General features: G+C 43.0%; 1 protein-coding gene across 1 annotated transcript in view; it reads left to right on the top strand.

The window, feature by feature from the left end:
- The first annotated feature begins 1,958 nt into the window (after positions 1 to 1,958).
- Positions 1,959 to 25,624, top strand: part of SLC2A9 (solute carrier family 2 member 9) — a 44,314-nt gene continuing 20,648 nt past the window's right edge. The window contains exons 1-7 of the mRNA XM_063310708.1: positions 1,959 to 2,109; positions 5,363 to 5,461; positions 9,474 to 9,634; positions 12,046 to 12,170; positions 20,755 to 20,900; positions 21,456 to 21,588; positions 23,552 to 23,739. Coding sequence (XP_063166778.1) covers positions 2,059 to 2,109; positions 5,363 to 5,461; positions 9,474 to 9,634; positions 12,046 to 12,170; positions 20,755 to 20,900; positions 21,456 to 21,588; positions 23,552 to 23,739 — 903 coding nt within the window. The 5' untranslated portion in view covers positions 1,959 to 2,058. The remainder of the gene's footprint in view (positions 2,110 to 5,362; positions 5,462 to 9,473; positions 9,635 to 12,045; positions 12,171 to 20,754; positions 20,901 to 21,455; positions 21,589 to 23,551; positions 23,740 to 25,624) is intronic.

Genomic DNA, 25,624 nt, shown 5'->3' with positions numbered 1-25,624 from the left:
TTGTTATTCCTTTTCTATATTATTTTATTCTCTTTTTGTATCTTACAGACTGCACTTAAACTCTTTTTATGCACTTTACCTTTTCCTTTGGTTCTTAATTTCCTTGGCAGTTTTTAATTTTAGATTTGTGTAAAGCATTGATCAATGACCATAAGAAACTTCAAGTTCAGCTTGATCACTTTTAGCTGACGTGCCAACTTCCACTTTCTTGACCAACCCGTCCCACCCAGTCTGGCAGGGAAGGCATGTTATGGACCCCGTCTGCTGAAGAATTTTGGCTGGCAGGGCTGAAGAGGAGAGCCTTTCCTGCCATTGCCCCCGCCCTGTGGAACATCTTGCCCCCGGAGGTGAGGTTGGTTCCAGAGGAGCGTCAAGACCTGGCTCTGCCAACTAGCTTCGGGGTCCAAGAGTGGTACACAGCCCTGGGGGTGGTTGGTGGCTTAAGGACGCTCTCTCCACCTTTTAGTTTCCCTCTTTTATTGTCTATCTTTTGTATTTTTTGTATTCTTATAATGGTTTTTTATGCCTTTTTAATTTGTAAGCTGCCCAGAGTCACTTTTATAGTGAGTTGGGTAGTGTACCAATTTAATAAATAAACAAAGCCTTCCCTATTTCTTTGTATCAAGTCCAGGTTAGCTGAATTTCCCTTCACCCTCTGAAGAGGAAATTGCCAGCAAGAGAAGTCAGGCATTTCCCAGGAGCATCATGTTTGGCTGAGACACGATGTCCCTCCTACCAGGCGCCTCTTTGAGAGAACTGCCATCGTCCGCGCCCTCGTGCTTCCCACCACTGCTCTCCTCCGCTGGCCGGCCAGGCGTCTTGGGAGCCTTGCTGCTTCTGTCAGTTCCTGCTCCATCCGTTGAGCCCTAAGCCCAATTCTCTCTCAGCAGGCAAAGTGGCCACTTGCGACTCCAATCTGACCTTTTCCTGAAGCACCACCACAAGCCTGCACTTGTTTCAAGCACATAGTTCATTTTCAGACAGGATTCCCTTTCCGTTCCGTTTCTTCCTGTTCTTTTCATGCTTTCAGACTAGCTGACTTGGAGAGAATATATATAAAGGATTCCTCTGCTTTCACTTGATCCCTCCGTGGAATCTGGCCGCCTTAACATTCCTCCTACACTCTATGCTTACTGGGCAGGAAGCAGTCTGAACTGACAAGAAACATCTGTCGGCAGAGGGGGCAGACAGTCCCTTACCACCCACAGCTTTTCTGGTTACTCCTCTCTTCCTTGCCTTATCTTCCTGCTGAATTCCACTAGCAAGCTCTAGCTAATTCTCCCTGTTCAATGGAAGCAAGCCTTGCTCTCAGGAGCCTCACTTTATATATACATACGTTGACCCCCATTTGCCATTAATGCCACTCTTATTGCATGGAGGTATCCCGGTAGAAGGATTCGCTGCCCCATTTTTATATGACACTTCCTAAATAATTTGGTTTTGTCAGCAAACTCGCCTACCTTACAGTCCACTTCCGGTGTCAGATCCTTGACGCGGCGCAGCTCCTACCCCCCCCCCCCCACCCCGTGTGCCAGGAGCACAGAGAGGCCCCTGGCCGAATTTATGTCGGAGGTGGAAGGCGAGGGAAGCACTTTCCCTTGTAAAAATGCACCGGGCATCGCTAGGTAGCAGGAGTGGGATTTTGAACTTACACCCCAGTTTTGGGGAGTCTGAAGAACAAGCGGCAGTTGGAAGCTCTTATGGTCTCACTTTAAACTGGGGGATTTTGGATCACTGAGCAGCGATGGAGAAGCCGCGTGCAAACACCTTCTCACGCTGGAGCAGGACAAGGCTCCGCTGGGGCGGCGGCGGCAGCCCCGAGCTTGCCTTTTCTCGGCTCCGCGCCGATGGGCCCTCGGCGACCGCGCCGGCTCCCCGGGAGCGGAGGCCCGCGTCCTCCGCCTGGGCTCCGAGCCGCGCTCCTTCTTGTAGCCGGCGGCGGCTGGCTCCGGGCTCCACCTTTACGGCGCCCCGCCCGCGCGCCGGGGGAACAGGTAGCGGGGCCGGCGGCCGCGGGCGCCCACGCGCGCAGTCCGAGGCCGGAGGACTCCGTCGAACATGGCCAACCTGGTGCCCCTCATCGCAGCGCGGGGCCGGCGGGGGAGACGCGTGAGTAGCGCCGCGCGGCCCGCGGGGAAGAGGGCCATCTTGCTCGGCGCTCCACGTGGCTCGGCTGCAGCCGCGCAACCTCTTCCTCGGAAGTAACCCCTCCAGGGCTCGCTCCCAGGGGAGCGGCGCCCGACGGCGATCGCCTTTCCGTAGGAAGGCAGCCGGGAGCCCCGCGCCCGCTGCGGCGACGCCGTGGGAGCCTCCGGTGCAGGTGCGCCGCGGCCCCCCTCCCCCGCTGACCCGCGGGCTCCCGCCTTCCCCTGCGAGAGGCCGGGGTCTCTGCAGCGCCGGGAGGGAGGGGAGCGCGCTCGGGTCCGGGGCGTCCGCTTTCCCGCCCTTTCGGGAACGGCGGGGTTGATCCCGGGGACGACGGGGAGGCCCCCCGATCTGGCCGCCCCGCGGCGAGCCCGCAGCAGCCTTGGGCAGAGTCCGCGGAGCGCCCCTCTTGCGCGCGGGAGGGGGGCTTCCCGCTGGCCGGCGCTCAGAGCCAGCCGGGCTTCTTCTGTCCAGGCAGAAAGCGGGTGGGGGGGGCGTTAGAGAAGGAGCAGAGAGCCGCTCCCTCCATTTTAAGAGAACTTTGGCACAGCAGCGGTTGGCTTCGGAGCTAAAAATACTGCTCAGCCGAAAGTATTGGCGATCTCCAGGGAAATGAGGGGGGTTATTCTTAGGCGGATGGAAAGGAGGAGAATGCCGCCCCGCTGGCGATCCTGCCTTGGAGTATTCTGTCTGCATTTTTCAGGGCACCAGTTGAAGCCCGGGGCTTTCGTCCCCGCCTGAATGGCAGCCCGCCCCTGGCACTTCATGAGAATGCAACTGGTCCGCCTCACCCGCCCGACCCCCTTCTGAAGCCGGGCAGCCCCTTTCCCGCGCCAGCTTCACCTTCTGCAGCTCTGCCCTGCCCTGGCTTCGCTCGCTCGCCCGCTCCCTCGGAGGCAGGGTCGTTGCAGGGCAGGGAGGGCTGCTGGGGAGGGGAGGGGAAGGGGAGGGAGCTGGCCGGGCTTGATCATTCTTGAGCGGCATGGGGGTGCATGCATGCATGCGTTGCCAGCCCTGAAAGCAGCCGGTCTCTATGCTCTGCAAAAGCCACCACAGATCCTGCTCGCCCACAAACACCATTGGGGGCCTGAAGGAAACTCCAATTCTCTTCGCTGAATTTTCAGTTCTACATAAAAACGAAGCTCTATCAAGAAAGCCATTGGGGTGTTCTGTCCTTTTTCTCAATAGACTTCTTCCTGCTCAGTTTTTTGTGCAGCAGTTGCTAAGGAAGTGAGGCCCGAGAAATCCCAGGTTCAGAAAGGCTGCTTTTAAAGCAGAGCCAAGCCACATCGTCCACCTGAGCTGTATCTTTCCTTTTCTCATTATCTTCCAACTCTGGTCGTTTTTCTTGCGGGATGCGGGGGGGGGGCAGGGTCTCCAGGCTTAGCAGGATATGTGTAGTAATGCAAAGGTGGAAGATCAGAAAGGGCTAGAAAGTTTTGAGTAGAAAGTGTTTCCCAGGTCTGGAAGGCTACCGTTGCTATTTTGTATCATTTGGACGCAAAAGGTTCAGCGGGATTTGGGCGCTGCAGAAATGGGCTGGGGGAAGGACAAGTGGCCCCAGCATCCCTACTTCCTCACGACAGATTCTCCCCAGGCTCCTTCAGTCAGTCTAAATTTGGAATTCAGGAGCTTCGGTCACAGGTGCAATGCAAGGCTGGCTGAGCTCAGAGAGACCTGGTTCAGCGCTAAACGTGGCCTCTGCTTAACTGTCTCCAGAAGAGGAGGGCCCAAGAAGGCCTTTTGTGCCACTTCTGGGAGGCTTTTCTGGCCAGGAACTTTCCCTTCTGGCTTTGCTGAGATCAGCAGTTCCTGCTCCATCAAAATGCAGCCCTCCAGTGTCAGAAGGTCATGGGCTGAGTGAGGCCGTATGATTTAAATTAGGTAAGAGACTACCGTAGCACATGTAGACTACTGTGAGATTGCACAGAACGAATCATGTCATCGCTACAAGGATTTTTCATATTTTCTTTTTTTTCAACATACAATCTTTGCCAAAATGACGTTCAGTATTATTTATTACATGTAAGAATTTTTGCCCAGGCCTGTTGACTAAAAGATGGAATAACCCTAAGGATACTTTCCAGACCTGCATAAGCGTGCCAGGTACGCACTCTACCCAAAGCGTAATGACATTGGAGACTGAGCTGTGGCCCAGGGAATCTCTGATTCAGACTTTATGCTACAGGCATCTGCGGCTTGTTTTAAGAAAGCAGTGCTTCCTTCCCAGAACCCCCAACTACCATTAGGAGAGAATACCCTACCTTCTGTTTGTTTGATTGCCCAATGCTGGTGAAGTGCTTGCTTAATAATCACCTGATGTCAATGACAACTTCAAGCTTAGCATATACAGAATGGCAATTCATTATTTTTTTGTAATTTTGTATTTTTTTGTAATTATAAATATTACGTTTGGCCAGTTTTGGAACTCTGTTCTGTCCTCATTTTAATGAGACCCAACAGAGTTCTATAATTGCTCTAGATTTTGACTATGCTGGGAGAGAGAGAAACTTGTTCCTGCTTGTGAGGGGATTTGTCTATCAGCACACCTGTGGGCATCAGGTTGTGGGGAGGCCGGCCAAAGCGATTAGAAAAATTGTTGCAGGTTGGTACACTTGCTGGAAACTGAACCTTTTTTCCTTAAGAATTTTTTAAAAATAGGAAAAATGTTCTATGGAGATAGTTAGGAACGATGTTATGGAGAATTCACTCATGAAATGAATCGACACCACATTTCAGGAATTCTGACCCTGGCCCATATTCCAGCCTTTCCCATCTCTTGCCCTCCAAGTACAGCTCCAAGAATTTCCAGCAGCCCAGCATGGACAACATCTGAGTTCAAATTTTGGGGAATTGTAGTCCCAGATAATCAGCATAGTCTCAAGCTGGAGAAGGCTGGAGTAAGAAGACCGGAATAGACAGGTTGCTGGACTTCTTAGCTACATCCTAAGAGAATGTTGTATTTTATTAAGTTCCCTAATTAAATACATTTTCATGTAAATTCCTGATGAAAGACAATTTCTCTCTGATTTTGGTTTAGCAGGATATGATTTTCCAATTTGTATTTCTGCATATACTGTTTAAAAGGTATTTGTACTTAAAGTAACTTTGGCCTTTTAAGGAACTTTTGTTATAAAAGCTATTAAGAATATTTAAATTAGAAGCTCTGGTTGAATTAAAGTTGCTCTGATTTAACACTATTTCCTTTTCATTTCAGGACTGGTCTCTTAGTCTTATAACAGCATCTTTAGCTGGAGCCTTTGGATCCTCCTTCCTCTATGGTTATAATCTCTCTGTGGTGAATGCACCGACAGTGGTGAGTGGATGATTTTTAAAGTCTAAAATCAGTTTGGCTCAGTGATGGGCTGTAGCAAGAGAAGGTTTGTGCAGCATTGGGAAACAGGTCTATGCTTGTTCTGTGTTCCTTGTTTCCTTGTCCAGCTCCGAATTGGCTTTCTCAGCAGAGAAGCAAGGAAGATGGTTTCAGGCAACCTGATCAAATTCCCTGGAGTTGTTCATAATTATATATTTTCAGAAAGAGCGTTTAGTAATTGTTCATGTTTATCTACACTCAATATATTGCATTGGTAGTCATTATCTTTTTAAGTGAGTTCATTTTTTAAAAAATCCCATTCAGTTGTGTCCGATTCTCAGAGACCGCCTGGACAAGTCAGCAAGGTCTTTCAGAAGGGGTTTGCCCTTGCCTTCTTCTTCCTGGGGCTGAGAGAGAGTGACTGGCCCAAGGTCACCCAGCTGGCTTCGTGCCTCAGGTGGGACTAGAACTCACCGTCTCCCAGTTTCTAGCCTGGGGCCTTAACCCATTCTTTAAAGCTGAACCCCCAAAGTGCTTTAATACTGGTTGACTGGATTTCTTAGGCATTTCTAATTTAGGGAAATGCTGAGAAATATCAGGTACAAAGGTTATCTGGTACTCAAATCAATCTGTAAAATTAACTAGTTGAAATTTCCTTGGACAGGCTGTAACTATAGGAACTCTTGTCCAAAGAGGTTAATGTAGCGTCTCTGATCATGGCTCATTCTGACTCGTAGCAGTTCCATTATCATTTGGGAATGCAAACAGATATAAAAGAAGAGCTGACACAGGTCTTACTCTTGGCGTTATTAACAAAGCAATATTACTTACATTACTGTATGTATGCTACTGTGTCCTCAGTTTGGCAATAAATCAGGACTTAGATTTGAGGTATCTGAGCAAATTTAGTGATGCTTCTGGTGCTCATAACTTTTTACAAAGGACCTATTAGACCAGTGTTTCTTAAAGTGTGGTCCAGCACCCTCTCAGGGGTCCAGGAAATCAAAATTATTTGCCAGATATTGAAGATATTTGCAAAAATTTAAAACAACATCACTCTTCTCATTATTATTTTTTCTTTGTTAAAAATACAGGATTTTTTATTTATGTTACTATCTAATGGGGTTATAATATTTTTATTTTACATGATTCAATAAAATATCCTATGAACAATCTTAATATAGTAAATATCAATAAATATAACCCATACAAACAAAAGTTCTTTTGGGGCCCTCCATCATTTTTAAAAGTGGGAAGGGGTCCTGAGAGCAAAAAAGTTTAAGGAACACTCTTAGACTGAAAGGAAATACGAAGAGGTCACTAAACCTCAGACCTCTAAGGAGAGAAATTCTGATACTTGTCAGTGTCATCGTTACAGTTTCTACAAGTGGACCCACCGCAACCCCATTCTGCAGAGCACTTGCAAAGTTGCCGTGCTGAGACCAGCTGCAAGGGGAGAGTGCCTGCAAGCAGAATAGGGTGGCTTGAGCCTAGAAAAATATGAGACCGCACAGCAACCACATAACAAGGAAAAGTGGATACTTGTCCCACAGTTGCTCCAGTGAGTTGTTATTAGGTGACATTTAAAGCTCTCGTTGGCAGTAAGCAACAAGCAGCATGGTGTGATTCCGCATTAGAAAAAGCATACCTGTTTTTAATGGCCAGGGCCACAAATATGAAAGAGGAAATATCCCTAGAAATAATTGGACAGATTGCATACATCCTTACAAATTCGTAAGTCATGAATTGCTATGTGGAAATACTGGTGCGTGACATTTAGAAGTAAACGAATAAGAAAGACTTGTGACAGGACAGTCAGCATGGCAATGCGTTATCATAGAAACATCGTTGGTGGTCGTTCCTGATACTCGAAGTACGGATGGTTGTTTTTCTCTGGAACGCTGAAATTAGTCTTGGCGGAATTGTGTTTATCTCGCACCTTTGACCCCATTACTTGCACTTTGCTCACTGATGAAATCCATTACATGCTTCAGCGATCGATCTAGTAAATACTGACAGGACATTTTATTCCGGGTGACTTCAGAGGTGACTACTTAGAAGGAAAAGCCCTGGTGTGTGTTGCATTTGGCACTTACAGCTTAGTATAAACCGGACCCTGGACCTGTTTGTGTATGTCAGTTATCTTTTTCCCTCGAATAACAAAGAGGTGGTTGGGTGAGTGCTGATTAAATTTGGAAATGAGCTGTTTAAGTGTGCAAAACCCATGCACTGCAAATGAAAAGAGAGCATCTGAAGAATCTACCATTACCAAGAGACGTTAAATGTTGAGCTTTCAGTGAGGTAACAAGCAGAAGTTGGAGAGGAGAAGGGGAGGAAATCTTTTTGTGCTCCAGGTGGTTTACCCTGGGGACTTCTGGAAGTGTCAGACTTGTAATTCCTAGCCGGGGCAGGCTGTGTATGCCGTGGCACACTGAAAAAGGAGAGTCGGGGTGGGAATGAGGATGTTGGAAGGACCCTCCCTCCCTGTCCTCCTCCTACCGGTTTCTTAGGAATTCTGCTTTTCTGGAACAAGAGGGAGGTCAACTTCTTTTTCTGTTACTCAGAACTTGGGGGGGAATTTCATTTATAAAATTAATCCCACTTTTTTTTTACACCTAAAGCACTCAACATGGATTTTTTTATTTGTTTAGAAGGGATTCTTTTAAAGCACCTTTAGAAGCACACAGAGGAATCTGTGATGTTTGTACCCAGATTGATCACCCCTAGTGGAGCAAGCAAATGAGTGCTGAAGGCAGAGGAAATGCATCAGTTCCACTCCTGTCCAAAACTGCTGCTTTGTTCATTCACTCCGGTCTTTCCCTGTAGGCTTTGAGGTATTCTTTCGTTGTGTTCAGCTTGGCTGAACCAATTAAGTACCTCTGTCTCTTACCTCTCTGTTCTCCCACTGCTGAACACCATCTCATCTGGATGAAGCTTGTGGCAAACTCAGTTCCTTCCTTGAAGAATTACCTTGGGCTCTGGGTTTTAGGAAGCTTTGGTATATCTGCTTATCCCCCACTCTTAGTCCTGTTTTGGCTGCTTGGATGTGCTCCAGTGAAGCACATGCAGATCTTGCCTGGTGCTGTCTGGAGCCTCTCTGGAGCTGGTCTTGGGGTGACACCTGTGGCAGAGAATGGCTTGCTCTGTTTATTCCAGGCCTCTGCCAAGCTAAATTCAGGTCTGGCAATCATGCAGCAGTAAACAATTTTGTAATTTGATTTTCTTAAACATGTTTTTGGTAATGAGAGATTCACTACACTCCAGCCGGAACCTGAATATAACTAATGCCAAAGTGTTTGCATGCTTACCTGTATTATTTCTGGAGCACTTTTGGAGGGCAGTTAATGTTGTCCAGGAGGAGGACCACAGCTGAGCCCAGCTCTCAGACTGAATGTTCTGGGAACGGTTCCAGACCCCTGGAGATGGAGGGCCTCAGGGGAACCCACAGCACTGAAGAGATCCTGTTGGCCCAAGGCTCATTTCATCTTTGTCATCATCATGTCCCACCTCTCTTTTGTTCAGCTCAAGGCAGTGTACGTAATGCTCCTGCCGCTGTTTCCCCCACAACAGTGGCCGTGAGAAAACTGGCCACAGAGGGCGCAGGTGCTGCTCAGGGTCCGTTGCAGACTTTCTCTTTGTCTGTAGCCTCTACCAGCGTTAACATGATCACACAGGTGAAGGACAGAGCCTGCCGCCCCCTCCCCGTCCCCACTACCCACGGAGGGGGGGCAGGTTTGCCTCTCTTCACCAACCAATCCCCAAATGCAGAGGGATGAATAGCTACCCTTAAACTTTCAAAAAGGGGACCTACTGGGTTTCCCATTCCACACACTGCGTAAAGGTCAATATCAGGAGGTAAGTTTGTGTGAAATGCAGGTCTCATTTTTTAAAAAGAGGACTCTTTATAACAGAATTTTTAAATGGTCCAGTTAAAATAATTTGGTTTCATTTTAAAAAAATATTTTAATTAGTAATTTCCCTACACTGATAAGTATTTTTTTGGGGTTGCTTGTAGTTTATTAAGAAGTTTTACAATGAAAGCTGGGAAAGAAGATACAACCAGTCAATCACTGAAGAGTCACTTACCTTGCTATGGACTTTATCTGTATCTATTTTTGCTATTGGTGGACTTGTGGGTGCATTAATCGTTACTCCAGCTGTCAAGTATTTTGGTCGGTAAGCATTACACCGAAAGCTTTCTGCTATACAATATTTTTTCTGGTTAATGTGTGATATACAAAAAAGTGCTCCTCTAGCTGACAATATTATGGCATCTGCATTTAAAGTTCTAAATAAGATGCTTCCTATGATAAAAACAGTTGTGATTAATAGCAAGTAATAATGTGTGCAACATAACTTTGTATAAATTGGGTGGGGGTTTTTGAAAAGAAAAGCCTTGTCCTGCTTTTAAAAATAGCATTTAGGAGGTTAAAGTAGCAGACAGACTGTGGGACTGAGCTATCTCCCTTTTGACATCTCTTTGCTGCCATCTAGTGGTCATTCAGAGTTTGGCAGCCCAGGTGGCAAGGGCAAGAGTACGCCACTTCTGGGAAAATGCAAGCAGTCATACTACCAGTCTTAGCCAGTCACTAATACACTTCACTCCTCACACTTTCTCCAACTAAATCGTTTTAGAGAGGCCACCATGGAAGATGTCAAACAAGAAGTTGCTATTTAGAGTGAAGTTGTATTCCTAAGCATGTCCCTCCTCATAGCTTTATTCTTTAGCCATGTACTGCCTATGCTCACAATGGCAACCATGGAAAACGGCACATTGAGCAAATCTAGGTTTGCCATCAGTCCATGTCTCCACATCAGTGCTGGAAGATCACAGGCCATGGTATCAAAGAGGTACTTTAGCCTCCCCCAGCTTTGTATTTGATTCAGATGGGGGGTCAGAATAAAATTTCATGCAATTGATTCAAGAGAGAGTTGTGCATGAGTTGGCCAGGTTCACTCTCCATGTTCTACCTTCTTGCAGCTCAGGACCTTCTTGTAGGCCACTGAAATCCACAGCTCTGCAGCAGTAGCAGCTCCACTAAGTTAGGCAAACCTCTTATTCAGAGGAGGCAGAAAGGATTGCTTTGGGAGTATTGCTGGGACCGAGAAATAGAGCAGTCCATCCCCCAATAAAATAATGCCCCCACTGCTGCTCCATGTTTCCTGGAAGAGTCAGTGCAAGATTTCCCCTTAAATATTGGGTATGGTAGCTGCTGTTGTCCAACTGACCATGGAGCCCATTCCCACCTCCTGCATCCATTTGCATGTGTGGCATGCAAGAATGACAGATTACTTTGTGGTAACAGTTGCAGGAATGCAGTCTTGTGGAGCAGTTGATGTTCCTGAAACCTTCTAATCCATTGCTTTTGCGTCCAAAAGACCTCAAAGGGAGCATCAGCTACCAGTCAGCTTTGCTTTACGCTTCCTCTGTTTTTGTTTTGTTTTTCTTTTTGCTTTACTTTGGATTAGTATTATTTGCTTTGGATTTCTATTCCACCTTGCATTTATTATGTGTAGTATTTCAAGCTGTCTAACACTGTCCTGCTTCCTTTGGCTCTCAAGTCATTTTGAGCCTCCAACACTCTTGAACACCTTTGTGAATATAGGATTTTGCTTCTTCCTAATGGTAAGACATTCTGGTCCAAACTTAGACACTTTTTAAAAAATGAACATCTAAAGGATTGAAATATCCTGCACCAATTAATGTGACATTTGGCTTTCTTCTTTTATTCATAAAACTAAAAATCACAAAGAGATAATTATGGAAAAACAAAAAAAAGTTACACCCATTCTATGCATTTGTGGGAGAACTGAACATCAATTTTGTTGAATCCCACTCATGGTCCTAGCACTGAACAGGGTTAGAGACCTTCCAGAGTGATCTGTACTTGACTGGACCATTGCTAAAGATCCAGATTGATAGAGACAAAAAGGAAGCAAATCACCTTGTCGTTTAATGAGTCATTTGAAAACAGTCTGTATTCAAACAGTGTTCAAACCTGCACAGCTCTGGGGCTACAGGTTGTCCAACCTAATTTAAGACAAAGCGTGAAGAGACTCCCTGGCAAGAGGGTTACAGACAGAGATTCCTTTTGATCTACAGTATTTTTATCCTGTGATTTTGAAATATCTTTGTCCTGTCTGTCTCTGGGGCTGGGGGGTGGGTAATATACAGGAATGGTTTGCCATTGCCTTCTCCTGTGCAGTCTGAAGGATATTTGTATACCCTTAATTTTGGCATTATGAACATTTTTTTAATCCATTCAATTGTGTCCGATTCTTGGAGACTGCCTGGACAAGTCCCTGCAGTTTCTTGGCAAGGTTTTTCAGAAGTGGTTTGCCCTTGCCTCCTTCCTAGGGCTGAGAGAGAGTGACTGGGCCAAGGTCACCCAGCTGGCTTTCTGCCTAAGGCAGGACTGGACCTCCCGGTCTCAAGCCTGATGACTTAACCACTATGCCAGACTGCTGTACTGACAAAATACCTTTAACTTACTCTAGCTGTAGTGATAACCTTTAATTACACTGCTTTATCAAAAGCTGTTTATCTGGCACTGTAAGGATGTAATGAATTTTTTTTTTCTTTTCAGAAAGCAAACACTGCTGCTAAATAATGTGTTTGCCATTGTGGCTGCATTGTTGATGGCCTTCTCACAGCTGGCAGGAATCTTGGAAATGATTATTTTGGGCCGATTCATAATGGGCATTGATGGAGGTATGATTTAATTTGTGCTAGATACAGATATGTACTGAATGTTCTGCAATCCTTGCTCTCTGGCCTTTTGACATCTCAGCTGACTAGCTGAACCTGAAAAATAGACTGACTTCTTACAAATAAGAAATAGTAAGAGTCAAGCTTTTTGATGCGTTATCTTTAATACGTTAAGTCTTTAATTTTTACAAGATTAGAAACCCTTTTGCAATCTTATTATTCTACCTAATATGAAATGCAGTCAATAATTATTTACTTGTTAATTAATCCTAATTAATTAATCCCATACATCCCAACTGTTGCATTAAACTATATACTACAATAAAATAGCACAGTCACAGTTCATTAAAATAACACTATATGGCAATGTACAGCAGCATATAGCAGTGGGAATCTGGTCCCTTCAGCAACTACCAAACAAAAGACAGAACATGACAGACCATTCCGGTTCCTGAGGCCCCTTGAAATAGATGTGCTTTAATGGGGTCCCTAAAAAACAGCAGAATGGAGACCATCTGGATATCCGGGGAGTACTATTCCATAAGGGCAGTGGGGGGTGGGGGGCATTAAGATTTCTTCTTGCTTCAGTGATTTCTGAAAATGGCGTTGAGCGAAGGAGCCCATCTTGCTAGACATTCCTAGGTGGGCAGAAAGAATAGGGAGAAGGCAGTCCTGCCGGTACCCAGGTCCTCACAGGGGACTGCTGATACCTTGAATTACACCTGGAAGTCAACTAGCAACCAGTGCAGCTGTCAAAGTAGTGGTGTTATGTGGCAAATTGGGCGATGCTGGTAACTACTGAAGCTGTAGGGTCCTGTGCCATTTAATGCAAAACAAAAAAGTTGTCATTTCACAAACTTCCTCATAGCTGTAGATGGGCAAAAAAGGATAATGGTGCTCAAATTCCATATCCATCAAAGATTAATATCTAAAAGACATAGTTAGAAGTTGACTTGACCATAAAATGATGAATTTGCTAAATTACAGTGATGGGAACTTGATTGTGTTATAAGGGAAAAGAGGGAGACCTGTTTACATGTGGAATAGGTAGTTATAATCCCAATTGAAGAAAAGATCCTACCAGAGGTATGGGCTTTGTATTTCAGTTGGATCTATTGCACAGTGTGGGATGTCAGTGGGTCGCTAGGTGACCATGTGGATCAGTGCAATTCTTGGTTGCCAGTTAATTGCTTCAGTGGCCTCTAATAAGGCTCTGGTTGAAGAAATGATTCCTGACAAGTGTACCAATTGTTATACCAAAATAGCTGGCCAAGCTGTTTTCCTGTAATTAACAAATGGGAATTTATTCAGAGAGCTGTAGGTTGGGTATAGGAAAATACATATTGTGTGTGTGTGTGTGTGTGTGTGAGAGAGAGAGAGAGAGAGAAATGAGTCCCCAAGAACTAGTAACCATGAATACTATAAGATTGGGTAAAGAATAGTGGGATTATTAGGTTTTAGGAAGGACAGAAACAGCTTGATTGCCAGATTTTATTTTATCTTGCCTTCAAATATGTGAACAGTACTACAACTAAGACAATATTTATGTTATTCAGCGGATACAGCTGCCCATCTCTGGACTGCTATCAATGATTAAAAACAAGATAAAATATTATAACAAGCCAATCAAGAACATATACAGCAGCTGAGATAAAAGACCAGCCAACAGAACATTTAACATACCCACAATATGGGCTCAACCACACACCCAAACTCAGGTCTTCAAGGCCTTGCAAAAGGCCAGCAGGGTCAGAGCCAATCTGATCTCTGGGGGGATGTTTCAGAGGGTGGGGGCCACCACAAGAAAGGCTCTCCAGGGACTGCCAGATGACCCTTCCTGATGGACATGACCTGGAGCAGGCCTCTCCTGCCAGTTCTAACAGGATGGAAGATACAGCTGGGGAGGAAAGGCCCACAAGCAACCCGGCCCCAAGCCATGAAGGGCTTTATAGGTCACTAGCAGCACCGTGAACTGAACCCAGAAGCACGCTAGCAACCAGTGCAGCTCACAGAGCAGAGGTGTCACACACGCCAAACGAGGAATGCACATAACTGCTCACATCGCCACATTTTGCACCAGCTGAAGCTTTTGAATGCTCTTCAAGGGCAGCCCCATGTAGTGCACATTCAGTATCATGAAATTTTGGAGACAGTTTAGTAGATTCTACATAAAAAATATTCTGTGAGAATAGAATAGATGCTGTTTGGAGCAGAAATGAGGGTGTGGAATGCCCACTACATAAGATTTTTAGAAACATACAAAATCAGTTCTGCAGAAGATTACTGGAGATTCCTCCCCATCTTCTAAGAGTGTGAGTGGGCTTACCCTCGATTAAAACTTGTACTGAGAACGTCCTTCTTGACTTCTGTATATCTGTCTCTCACAAAGAGTCCAAATTTCTAGTTAGGAAATGCTTGGATTTGTTAATCCAACAGACTGGCTGGAAATCCGTTTTGTATGCATACTTGCTCTCAGTTCCAACTGTTCCTTTGGAAATAGACATTATTGGATTGGCTGGACCAGGAAAAACTCTTAGCTGATGAGCAAGAAGGAATTAAGGAGGAGCTGGTCCACAGTTTCTGAAAGAGAAATTCACAGATAGGCAACACTATCCCTTATAGGTTGCCTTCGCTGTCTTAAAATTAGGAAGCTGTCCCTCACATTGATTGCTCAACAGGTACTCTGATTTGGATGCTGAAGGAAAATACAGTCACTCAGATGTGATAGAGCTGGCTGCTTTACTGCAAATCTCCTAATCCACTGAGGAGTGAAGCAGGATTGTATTCTAGTTCCCCAATGTTTAATATCTATGTGATCGATGTCTTAATCAGAAAGAAAATCTACCTTCCTAAACTCAGCAACAGGTGTTGGCAATATTGCTATACGCCAAGGATGCAGCAGTTCATTCCTTTACACAGGTGGGCCTCAGGAGAAGTCTGCCGGCCTCAGCAGAATTCCATAAGGAAGAAGGGCACTCTTAAGACCCAAATTATGGCTTTCTCAGGAAGACTCAGTTGCCACAAATATCAATGGCAAATTGGAAATCATAAAATTGAGCAAGTTCCAGCTTTTAAATATCTTGGCATAATTTTTTCAAGCCTCTGGAGCTTGGTGGGAACAAATTAGAACACTTTCTGCCAAAGCAACAATATTGCCAAGGCAATTTTGGTTTTTTTCCACTCCAAAAGCAGTAGATGCATGCCTGTTGCCGTCAGGCCTTTTAAAGATTAAACTATATTGCAAATGCTGTAGGTGCACAAGTATGCACCTCCAGTGCTCTTTTACTCTTGCACTGCAATGTTTATGTGGAGACAGACTTTTATCCAGCACGTCCTAACAAAAGCTGCATCTGGTATGAGGGAGAGGTGGTTAGTCGCCTACTCACAGGCCGGAATCCTACAGTCACTGATGGAGTTGATAAGTTTCTATCTGCAGCGATTTCCATAAAAAGGCATAAGATGTCAAAATCTTGGTGTGGTGACATTGTGAAGTCTTTCTTTTTCTTTTCATTATTCTATTTGTTTTATGTTTTATTGTATCTTATTCATTTTTCCCTTTTTCTGTTTTTAAGTCTTAACTTTTAAGTTTTATACTATCGTTACACTATTTATGTTGTATTCGGTTGTTGCTTCTTATTTTTACCTTGATAGTCTTGATTGTAATTAAATGCATTTTTCAGTGGAATGAAAGGCATTGTGTCCTAACAGCCAGGAACCACGCTGAGACGAGGAGTAGGTCTCTAGTGTTTATTACTGCTACATTAGACAGAAAACCCTAACGAACTGAAGAAGCGTGGGAAGAACCCAGACAGATAAACCCCAAAAGTCAAGGCGGGCCCGATCTGTGTCTCTTTGAACAGCTGCTTAATTCCTCAGTACTACGCATGCGTTTTCCCCCCTGGATAGGGGCTCCCTCCTGCTCGCCACCAGTACTCATGACACGTTGTGATAGTTGTTTTATAATTTGGATGCTAGGAGAGATAGGAACCTTATGGTGACAGCTTGGTTCTTGCATTTACTTGTATTTTATTTACTTGTATTTTATTTCTTGTATTTACTATAGTTACTGTAATCTTCAACAAAGTCTGACAATGCAAGTTACAGCTTCAGCAGTGTTTAAGGGTAGATATCAGCAAATTCCTATTGTCAAAAGGCCTTTGTAGTCATCCTCAGATTAAGGATTTATTGCATCACATTTTATGTTGCCCATCATACTTATCAGTCCGTAAAAGTACATTTAAAAAAATAGACAAGCTTTCAGTTCAGTTTGAATGAAGAAAATACATTTTTCTTTTGTGAAAGGACGTCACAGATTGTAGCCCTATTTGCACTAAAAAGTTAAATCACATTGTGGAAAAATCCTACCCACTTATAAGGAACAGAAGCAACTAGAAATCTGCAGTGGTTCGCATTCAGAGAATAGAGCAAACGCTGGGCCCTCAGTCAAGAGGTGCCTCGAGCAATCTTCACACAGGATTGCATAAGAAAGGAACGGAGGATACATAAAGTCACGAGTAATGAATTAGACTACTGCTAGATAAGGTAGCCTTTAACTTGAAGGGCCGGGTGCATTGAGGCTGCCTGTGAGGTTTTTACTTTAAGGAAGGCCTAATCTCAGAAACTCCAGCACAAGCCACAATGGATATGCGAAGTTCTTCATTAGGTCCTTCCCTCAGACTGTCAAAGCCACAACTGGCTCCACTCCCTCCCGCCTCCGTCCTTTGTCTTCCTGCCTTGTCTTTGTCCCGCCCCTTCCTCTGCGTTGACGGCTTGCGTGATGGTGGCCGCTCGGTCTCTCAGTTGTGAACGGGGTTGCTGCCATCTGCCCTCTTCTTATCCCTTGCCCCTCCGTTGCTTGTAGTCTCTCCTCTATCCTTCCTTCCCTTTGATGTGTAAGGTTAGAGCACCCAGGTGCAATGAACCATTGCCCCTGGGTTCTCCATCCTTACACTGCCCCAGGGTGAGCCTTCCTTCCCACATCAGGGTATCCCAGCATAAACAATCAGCATCTGACTGTCTTGCAGGAGAATTGCTTTCTTCACCAGCTCTCCCAGGAAAAGCAGGTCTGGGTTCTGCCATCAGTCTTCTTTAGCCATTGGCACAGGGTCCCTGATCTGCAGCAGTGACCTTTCTGCAATGAGCCATGTACTGTATGGTGATCACATGATCCCTCTAGGAATTTGCCTTAAGGAAAATCCTTGCCTACTGCGCTGGAACTGCGTGCTGCGCAAACCATAGGCCACAAATTCCCCTACAGTATGGATATTACATGTAAATAGACGTTGGACCATTATTGAATTACGATTTCCCATTTTAATTTTATTTTAATGTTTTGTAACATGTGAGAGGGTTAGGATTAAGTTATGGTAAAAACCACAGACCAGGAGGCTGAATGCTTTTCTTTTGATATGTACACAAGCTTGTTTTATTATAGAAGAGATACACTTCTAATGTATAAAAACCTAATATATACAACTAATCTGTACCTAATAATATATTTATAAGTGACAGTGACAGTTGTTAACCAAGTTACAACTTTCCCTTCTGCCCTGGGTTCTTAGCTTTCCTAATTGTAAAGGCAGAATGGCCATGGTGCTTTCCCAGCCCTCCTCTTTAAGGACTGGGAATTTGGTTCCTTTTTCACAGGGCTTAATGTCCTTTTCCCTTACACATAGCCCTATACAGGCAGTACTCAGGTTACAATGGCAACTGGGACCAGACTTTCTGTTACTAAGCGTTGCAGTCATAAAGCACGATGTCACGTGACCATGCTGCTTACCAACAGCAATCCTGGCAGTTCTGGTTGCTGTCGTAACCAGGACCACGCGGGTTGTTAGGCGGGAAGAGGTGGGAGTCCTAGGCAAGCCAGCTGGAAGATGTGTGGGTGCTGCAGAGGGTTGGGGGTGCTGCGGGCAGGAAATAATGGAGTGCGGGTAGGTGAAAAAGTGGCAGGAGCGACTTCTGACCGGCTTCCCCGTTGACTTAGCTTGTGGGAAGCTGGCAGGAAATGTCAGAAATTGCAATCGCATGACCACAGCTGACTGTGACTTTTAATTGCGAGCAGTCCCCCTTGTTCAGCGCCATCATAACTTTGAACCGTTGCTGGACAAGTGGTCATAACTCGAGGACTACCTATATTATCCTCCACCTTCCAGCCTCTGTATTTCAGTAGGTCCTGAAGGAGGTTGAAGTAGCCTGGTTATTGCTCCCTTACACTGAGTTGCTTCTCTGTCTCTCAGTCCTTGTCAGCTTGGAGGAGAGAAAAAACAATTACTTGTTGCTGGCTATAGCCAGTCTGCGTCTTTCGAAGCCTTGTGAGGCTTTAAAGCTTTAAAGCTCTGCTACTCCTTTCTCAGCTGTAGTAGCCTCTTGAATCTCATTGCTCACTCCACCACTGCTTTAGTTTTACCTCCTCCACACACAGCTGGCTACTTTAGTTCTCCAACAGTCTATCTCACACCCACACCCTGTGCCTTCTGGGTTTCTCTTTATCTCTCTGCAGTACAGGTGTGGTCCTTTGCTCTCTTAAAGTCCCAGGGACCACAAAGGAAGGAAAACTCTCATCAGCAGCCTTGAGATTTTGCTTCCCTTAGTGGGAAGCAACGCCTATATTTAATAATAAACTTGGAAGTAAGACATCCTAGTATGGATCTTCTAACTGATGTTCATGTTCATATAGCCTTTCTCATAGCACAAGATCAAGATACTTGGAAAAAGTACAAACTATATGTGTAGAAGCTCCAGATGTAGTTGAAGGATGATTCCAGGGCATGTTGGAATAACAAAATTTCATTTGTTTGAAGTGGAACAGACAGGTGTAACCCAAGTTGAAGCCCTCCGTGGAATTCCAGTCCCCAGCCGGTTTTCTGCTGTTAGGCCATTGCAGCAGCTGCACCAGAAAATGGAAAAAAAGGGAAAAGATTAGATTCAACTTCTGGCAGATCAGTCAAGTTACATGATTCTCAGTTGCCCAGATGCACTTCCTAAGGAAGCCAAGCCAATCTTGGAAGATACCCCACTTTGTTCTACCTCATTGTTGCTTAGTCCCCATCAGGATATACAAGGTTTTTTTTGTGAACTATCTTAGCTGGCTAACTGACCTAAAACAGATTTAGTTTATGGAAAATAGCAGTGAGTTGATCTTTTACAGTTCTGCCTTAATTCCTAATAATCATGTTTTACCACATTTTAAAAAATGACATCTTTTAGTATGTTTTCTAAAATGTATATGTTGTTTGAAAAAAAAAGATTAATAAATGAAGAAATAGAAACAAAAGCAGGAAAAAACATACTACAACAGCCAGTTTCTTCAAAAATGTTTAAATATTAATGGGCTAAGAACTTTGGACATAGCATATTGATGGGACAATGGGAAAATATGTGGTTAAAAGGATTTAAGTTCACATTATTTTATAACTTAAAAGTATTTTTATGATGTATTGTTGGTATATGATTGCAGAAACATTGTCTAGAATGTATAAAGGTAATTCAAATTTATGTTGGAAATGTGGGCAAGATGAAGGGTCATTTTATCATGCCTGGTGGACTTGTAAAAAAGCCAGAAAATTTTGGGTTCAAATACATATAAGGATACAAAGAATTTTAAAGATCAACATTCAACTGAAACCAGAACTTTTCTTGCTGGGGTTAATGGATGGTCAGTTAGAAAAGAGCCATGGAAGACTGTTCTTATATATGATTACTGCTGCAAGACAGTAGTATGCGCAAAAAATGGAAAGACTGAAATGTCCACATTGGAGGATTGGTTGGTGAAGATGACAGAACTAGCAGGGGTGGCAAAATTAACTTGTATGAGTAGAGAAAGATCAACAAATACATTTATCAGTGATTTTTTTGCTGAAAAATGAGAAAAACGAACATGTGATTTATGGATTTGAAGATTAGAAAGGGTAGATTATGGAAAGAAGGAAATTATTATGTAACCTAAGAGAGAGGGTAAAATGTAAATGTATCTATAACCACTGTCAAGATCAGAAGCTGCTGCTTTAGAATCTTCCTTTTCTTTTTTTTTCTATTTCTTTTTTTACTTTTTACTTTTTTAAATTCTTCTTTGATTCAAAATTTGTGCTGTTTTTAATTCTGTTGAAAAACTTCAATAAAAATTATTTCTTAAAGTTTAAACCTTGACCACATGAAATAATATACTTCAGTTCTTCTGTTGTGTCAGTTCTGTGCCATTCATAAATGGAAAGTCAGAACATACTTGTAACTCAAGATTGTAATCTAGAATAACTCTGTCCTTGGAATATTGAATAATTATCTTCTTTGCTGCCCCCCTTCCATGCATGATAATTCATAATTCTTTGTATAATAATAAATTCCAGATTTTTGTATATAATTTACATCTTTAAAAAACAACATTGCACTTAGCTGTTTTGTTCCATCCCTCATCATAATTTGAAGCAGTAATATTGTAATCTTTCAGTGTTCCCATTTGGAATCTAATTTATCTAGTTCAAACTTTGCTCAAGATGGTTCAGGAATAAATAGGGATCTGACTGACTGTCAATTTTTCCTTTTATTAAACAACTTTTCCTTGTTCTTTGCCACTTTTACTTTTTCACAGGGATATCTCTGAGTGCACTCCCAATATATTTGAGTGAAATTTCCCCCAAGCAGATCCGTGGGTCATTAGGACAAATTACAGCAATCTTCATCTGTGTTGGTGTTTTCAGTGGACAGGTTTTGGGGCTACCTGAGATATTTGGAAAGGTCTGTAATCTAAATTATTTACTCACTTTTGCACTTAATGTAAATGGAGAGTGAAAGCCCGTTAATTATAAACACACAAATCATGCCAGATATTCTTTGTTATATTTTCAAAAGAGGTACCATCCAGTACGTATGGTATCTGTGGTACCTGTGCAATCTCATCTAAATGAGTAGAAGCTGTACAACTCCTGTTCAGTTTTGCTAGAGAATTTTTGATGTTTTATAAAAATTTTAAATACGAGTTTTTGAAGTTTTAAAAGGTTATCTCCCTTTTACTCTCAATTTTGAAGAGAGAATGTAAGGATACAAAACAGATACATCTGCATTCCTTACCGTACACTTACTCACATCCCCGATCTTAGTATGGCGTAACCAGTATATGTGGTGGTGGTGGTGGTGACAGTCCCGACTAAAAGTACTTCATTGTCAGGTTCCATAATGGGCATACTTCTGCCTGTAGAGCGTCTGTTCTGTCAATGAACTGAATTGCCCATGTTTTTAGTATTGCCTTTTTATATGAAGTCCAGCAATGTTAACTTTATTGACTGATTACAGGAGTCCCTGTGGCCTTATCTGTTTGTAATGATTATTGTCCCATCAACTCTTCAACTCGGAGTCCTGCCTTTTCTTCCAGAAAGTCCTCGCTTCCTCTTACTTGAAAAACATGACACAAAAGCAGCAGAAAAAGGTATTGTAATGTTTATGTTTCACCTTGATTGATGTTCTTGTCTACCTGGTTTAACAGCAAAGGTCACAAATGCAAATGCCAATATCGCTGTGGGTGGCAGTCTTTGTTCTTTAACAGTGAGGGTTCAGAACAGTCAAGAGCGCCACATTGCTTATATCTGGCATGTGGAGTGGTTCTTCATACCTTTTAGGGCTGATAACAACAACAACAGCAACATGCTTAAAAATTAGTCTTGGTTTGCATAAAGGAAAAGGAGGGGAATCATTGCATCACAGCATTTTTGCATATTCTCTCTTGCTGGAGACAGCCACTTACCTTGTAAAGTCTAAAGTAAAGCTAGAATGGCTGAAATCCTTTGCCATGTAATGAAACAATATTGTTTTTTTTTAATAATAACTTTATTAAATTTTAAAACAAAGATAAAATCTAATAGAAAATAATAAAGAAAAAGAAAACAGAAATAGAAGAAGGAATAACTCCTGATTCCTTTTACAACAGATATAAGTAAGACTTACATTAAACTCTTGCTCTAAGGTTACAACATAACATCCATTTTTTCTATTGTCAACTAATATTAATAATCAAATCCACATATCATAATTTCATTCTTTTCTGTTGCATGCAAGAAGCCCAAAAGGAGCTTCCAGTTCACCATAAAATTAGTCAATGTCTTTTCTCTAATCAAAGCTGTCACTTTCGCCATCTCAGCCAACTCCATCAACTTTGCCATCTATTCTTCCATTGTAGGTAATATCGAGTCTTTCCACCTTTGAGCATATAAAAGTCTTGCTGCAGATATCATATATAAAAACAAAGTTCCATATGATTTTTCCAATTGTTTATCCATCAGTCCCAAAAGAAATATCTCTGGTTTTGATTGTATATTAATCTTTAAAATCTTCTGGATTAATATATGTATTTGAGTCCAACTTCTTTTAGCTTTTTTACACGTCCACCAAAAATGATAAAAAGTCCCTTCTGTTATTTATATTTCCAACAAATATTTGAAGTCCCATTATACATTTTTGACAATCTTTCCGGTGATAAATACCATTGATACATCATTTTATAAAAATTCTCTTTAGATCATAATATAATGTAAATTTCAGCCCTTTCGTCTGCCTGTTTTTCCATTGTTCCATTTGTACATTATACCCAACATTTTTAGCCTACTTTGTCATACAGTCTTTAACTTGTCCATCCTCAGTTTCAAGTCTCAACAAAAGCTTACACATTTTAGCAGTAAGATGTTCATCATTAGTACATAAATCGATTTCAAATTCAGTTTTATGAAATAATATTGTTTTAATGAGAATACGTTGTCGTAATTGGAATAAATATAGGTATTCTTACTGGATGTATGAACAGTAAGCAAGTCTAGTCAGAAATAAATGCCTTTAACTTCATTCCAAGAGAAGTAAGTATAAGGTTGCAGTTTAGATTTCATTGTGCTCATAAATAACTATTTACAAGGGACCATCCTGACTATTATCTGCCTGATTTTGCCAACAAATGAAGATATAAAACCATGTTATATTGTTGCATAATAGTGAAAAGGAGATGTGAATAAGTGTATAGTTAGAAATGCAAATGAATCTCTTTTGTATCCTTCTCTCTTCAAACTGGAATGAAAGTTGGAGATAGGATACATAACATAGTGGATACAGCATGTTGTTATTTTAAATTCATGAACAAGAGCAGTGAGACAAAATACAGACTTAGAATCTACAATATCGCAGTGTGTTGGTCCTGAAATGAAACTTTTGAATATTTGTGGAGGAATGAATAATAAGGGGAATCAATACCATGAGTCTTGTTTGCTATTTACTTGGGTAAACCCAAATATTACTGATGAAGCTGACATATTTTGTTGAAGTGTCTATTTGTGATACCCAGAAAGAGAGAAATGTTTGGTGTGAATAATACCAGTTCTGTATAAATCATATGAACTGTGGGCTTGCAGCATTTCAGAAATTCCTTGGAAAATCTGATGTGTCACATGAAATAGAAGAAGTTTTGGAAGAGAGTCGAATGCAGAGAAACATTCAAGTAGCATCTGTATTTCAACTTTTGCGTGACAACACTAAACGGTGGCAGATTCTCACTGTAGTTGTAACCATGGCTTGCTATCAACTTTGTGGCCTTAATGCTGTAAGTAATCATATAAATGTATATGTTTTAATTATTGTCTTTATAGCCCACCTTTCTTCTAGGATCTCAAGAAATTTAAAATAGTGCTCCCCACAACAACAAAACCCAGGAGATCAGTTGGCCAAGAGATACGTGACCTGCCCCTTCCTGCTTTTGTTCCAACTCTATAGCCACTGCATGATACTGCACGAATGCACAATTTCTCACTTGTTTCTGCTTACGTTTTTCCTCTGTCCCCCTCTCCCTCCTGAAAATACATCAGCTGCAGCTCTGCAATTAAACCTATGATTCTTAGTTCTCCTCAAATTTAGCAATTAGACTTCTGTAGTATGAATTGGTTAATAGGACTGTGCGTGTTTCAAAAACCATTCAAAAGATGCAGTTTGCAACCTGTGGGAGCATGAGCATAGGGCAGTTAAAAGCAGTTGTGCCTTTAATATGACTCCTTAAAGCAGCCATGTCTTTTTTCAGACTCATGCAGAAACCTGCTAAGAGACAGCAGCTGTTGGGCTCATGCTTCCGTGAGTTCCAAAGTATCTTTTCCAAATTGTTTTTGAAGCATGTACAGCAGGCACTACTGGCTAGCACCATACTTGGAGCAGAGCTAACTGTGGAGGGGCTGACCTGCATGAATAGTTCCCCTTCCCTTCCCTTCCCCAGAAAGGGAATCCCCAGTCAGGGGTTGTTGCAAATGCAGTCCAGCCATCACTGTGGCCAAAGTGAAGATGGGGATTGAAATCCAGAAAGGGGTTTCTTAAAACAGCTTAATTTTTGCCTTCTGCACTGAAGGCTGCAGTGCAGAAGAACCTTACAATTTACCCTACTTTACCCTGTTTTCCTCTGTGTGCGGTTGTTCAGCTAAATGAAGATAAGTGTGACAGAGGCTTCCCCCACACTCCACAAAAAAAAGTCCTTTATCATGTATGAAGAGGAGCATTCACAGCTGCCTATTCTGGTCCTCCTCTCTGCTTTTTGGGGCAAGAAAACATTAACACACAGGCACTGGAAAATGGGCAAAAACAAAAACTCAAGCTGACCTCTCAGGGTGGATAGTAAACTGCAAACCCATAATTCTTCTACGTTGCCTTCCACATGCCCAGACCTAAATGTTTTCAGCATTGTGATGTCCATAGGCTTGGCATCTGGCGCTTGCGGAGAACTACTTTGGCTGATCGTTGGTCAGTCCAGTAGCTGAACGGAAAGAATCAGATCCCATTCTTTCTGTTCAAGCTTGCTTAGAGCATCTTATCAATTGGCACATAACCCTTCTTCACAAAGAGAAGGAAGTGAGTTTCTAGCACCGCCTCTCTCCCCCAACATAGTGGCCATGTGTTTTGAACAAACACATATTTGTATATATTTGTCCGGTGGTTGGCGAAATATTCCTCCAAGGAGGCTGGTCTGGGGGCAATTACAAGTAAAAAATTATTTTTGGAACTCAGTTGATAATGCTGAGAAGCCTCAGAAGCTTCTGCTGCTCCCAAGGGGAGAGAAGCCTGATGCTGCATTGCAGCCCAGGACTTTCCCCTTGCTGGGCTGCTGGGCTGGAGCAGGAGGGCTGGGAGCGTGGCAGGCAGCTCCTCCAGAAGGAAAGGCACAGAGAGAAGAAACGCAAAGAAGGGCAGTGAGGAGTATGAGAGTTAGAAATTTGTATCACATCAGCACTAGTTTGTTTATTCTGCCCATCTCATTGTCATGATTAACAGTCAAAAACACAACATAACAATAATGTGAATGTATCATCAGCAGTCCAGATAAACCACAAACCGTAAAACCAGCTCATGGGCTCTATGTTCTGACCCCCAGGCAACAAAGCCGTGTCTTCAAGGCCCTGCGAAAGGCCAGGAGGGTTGGGCTTATCTGGTCTCCAGAAGGGTGATGTTCC

This window comes from Candoia aspera, chromosome 8, assembly GCF_035149785.1.
Source record: "Candoia aspera isolate rCanAsp1 chromosome 8, rCanAsp1.hap2, whole genome shotgun sequence".
Classification (NCBI taxonomy): domain Eukaryota; kingdom Metazoa; phylum Chordata; class Lepidosauria; order Squamata; family Boidae; genus Candoia; species Candoia aspera.
The sequence above is the reverse complement of the archived record's forward strand: the minus strand, read 5'-3'. Positions and strand labels throughout refer to the sequence as shown.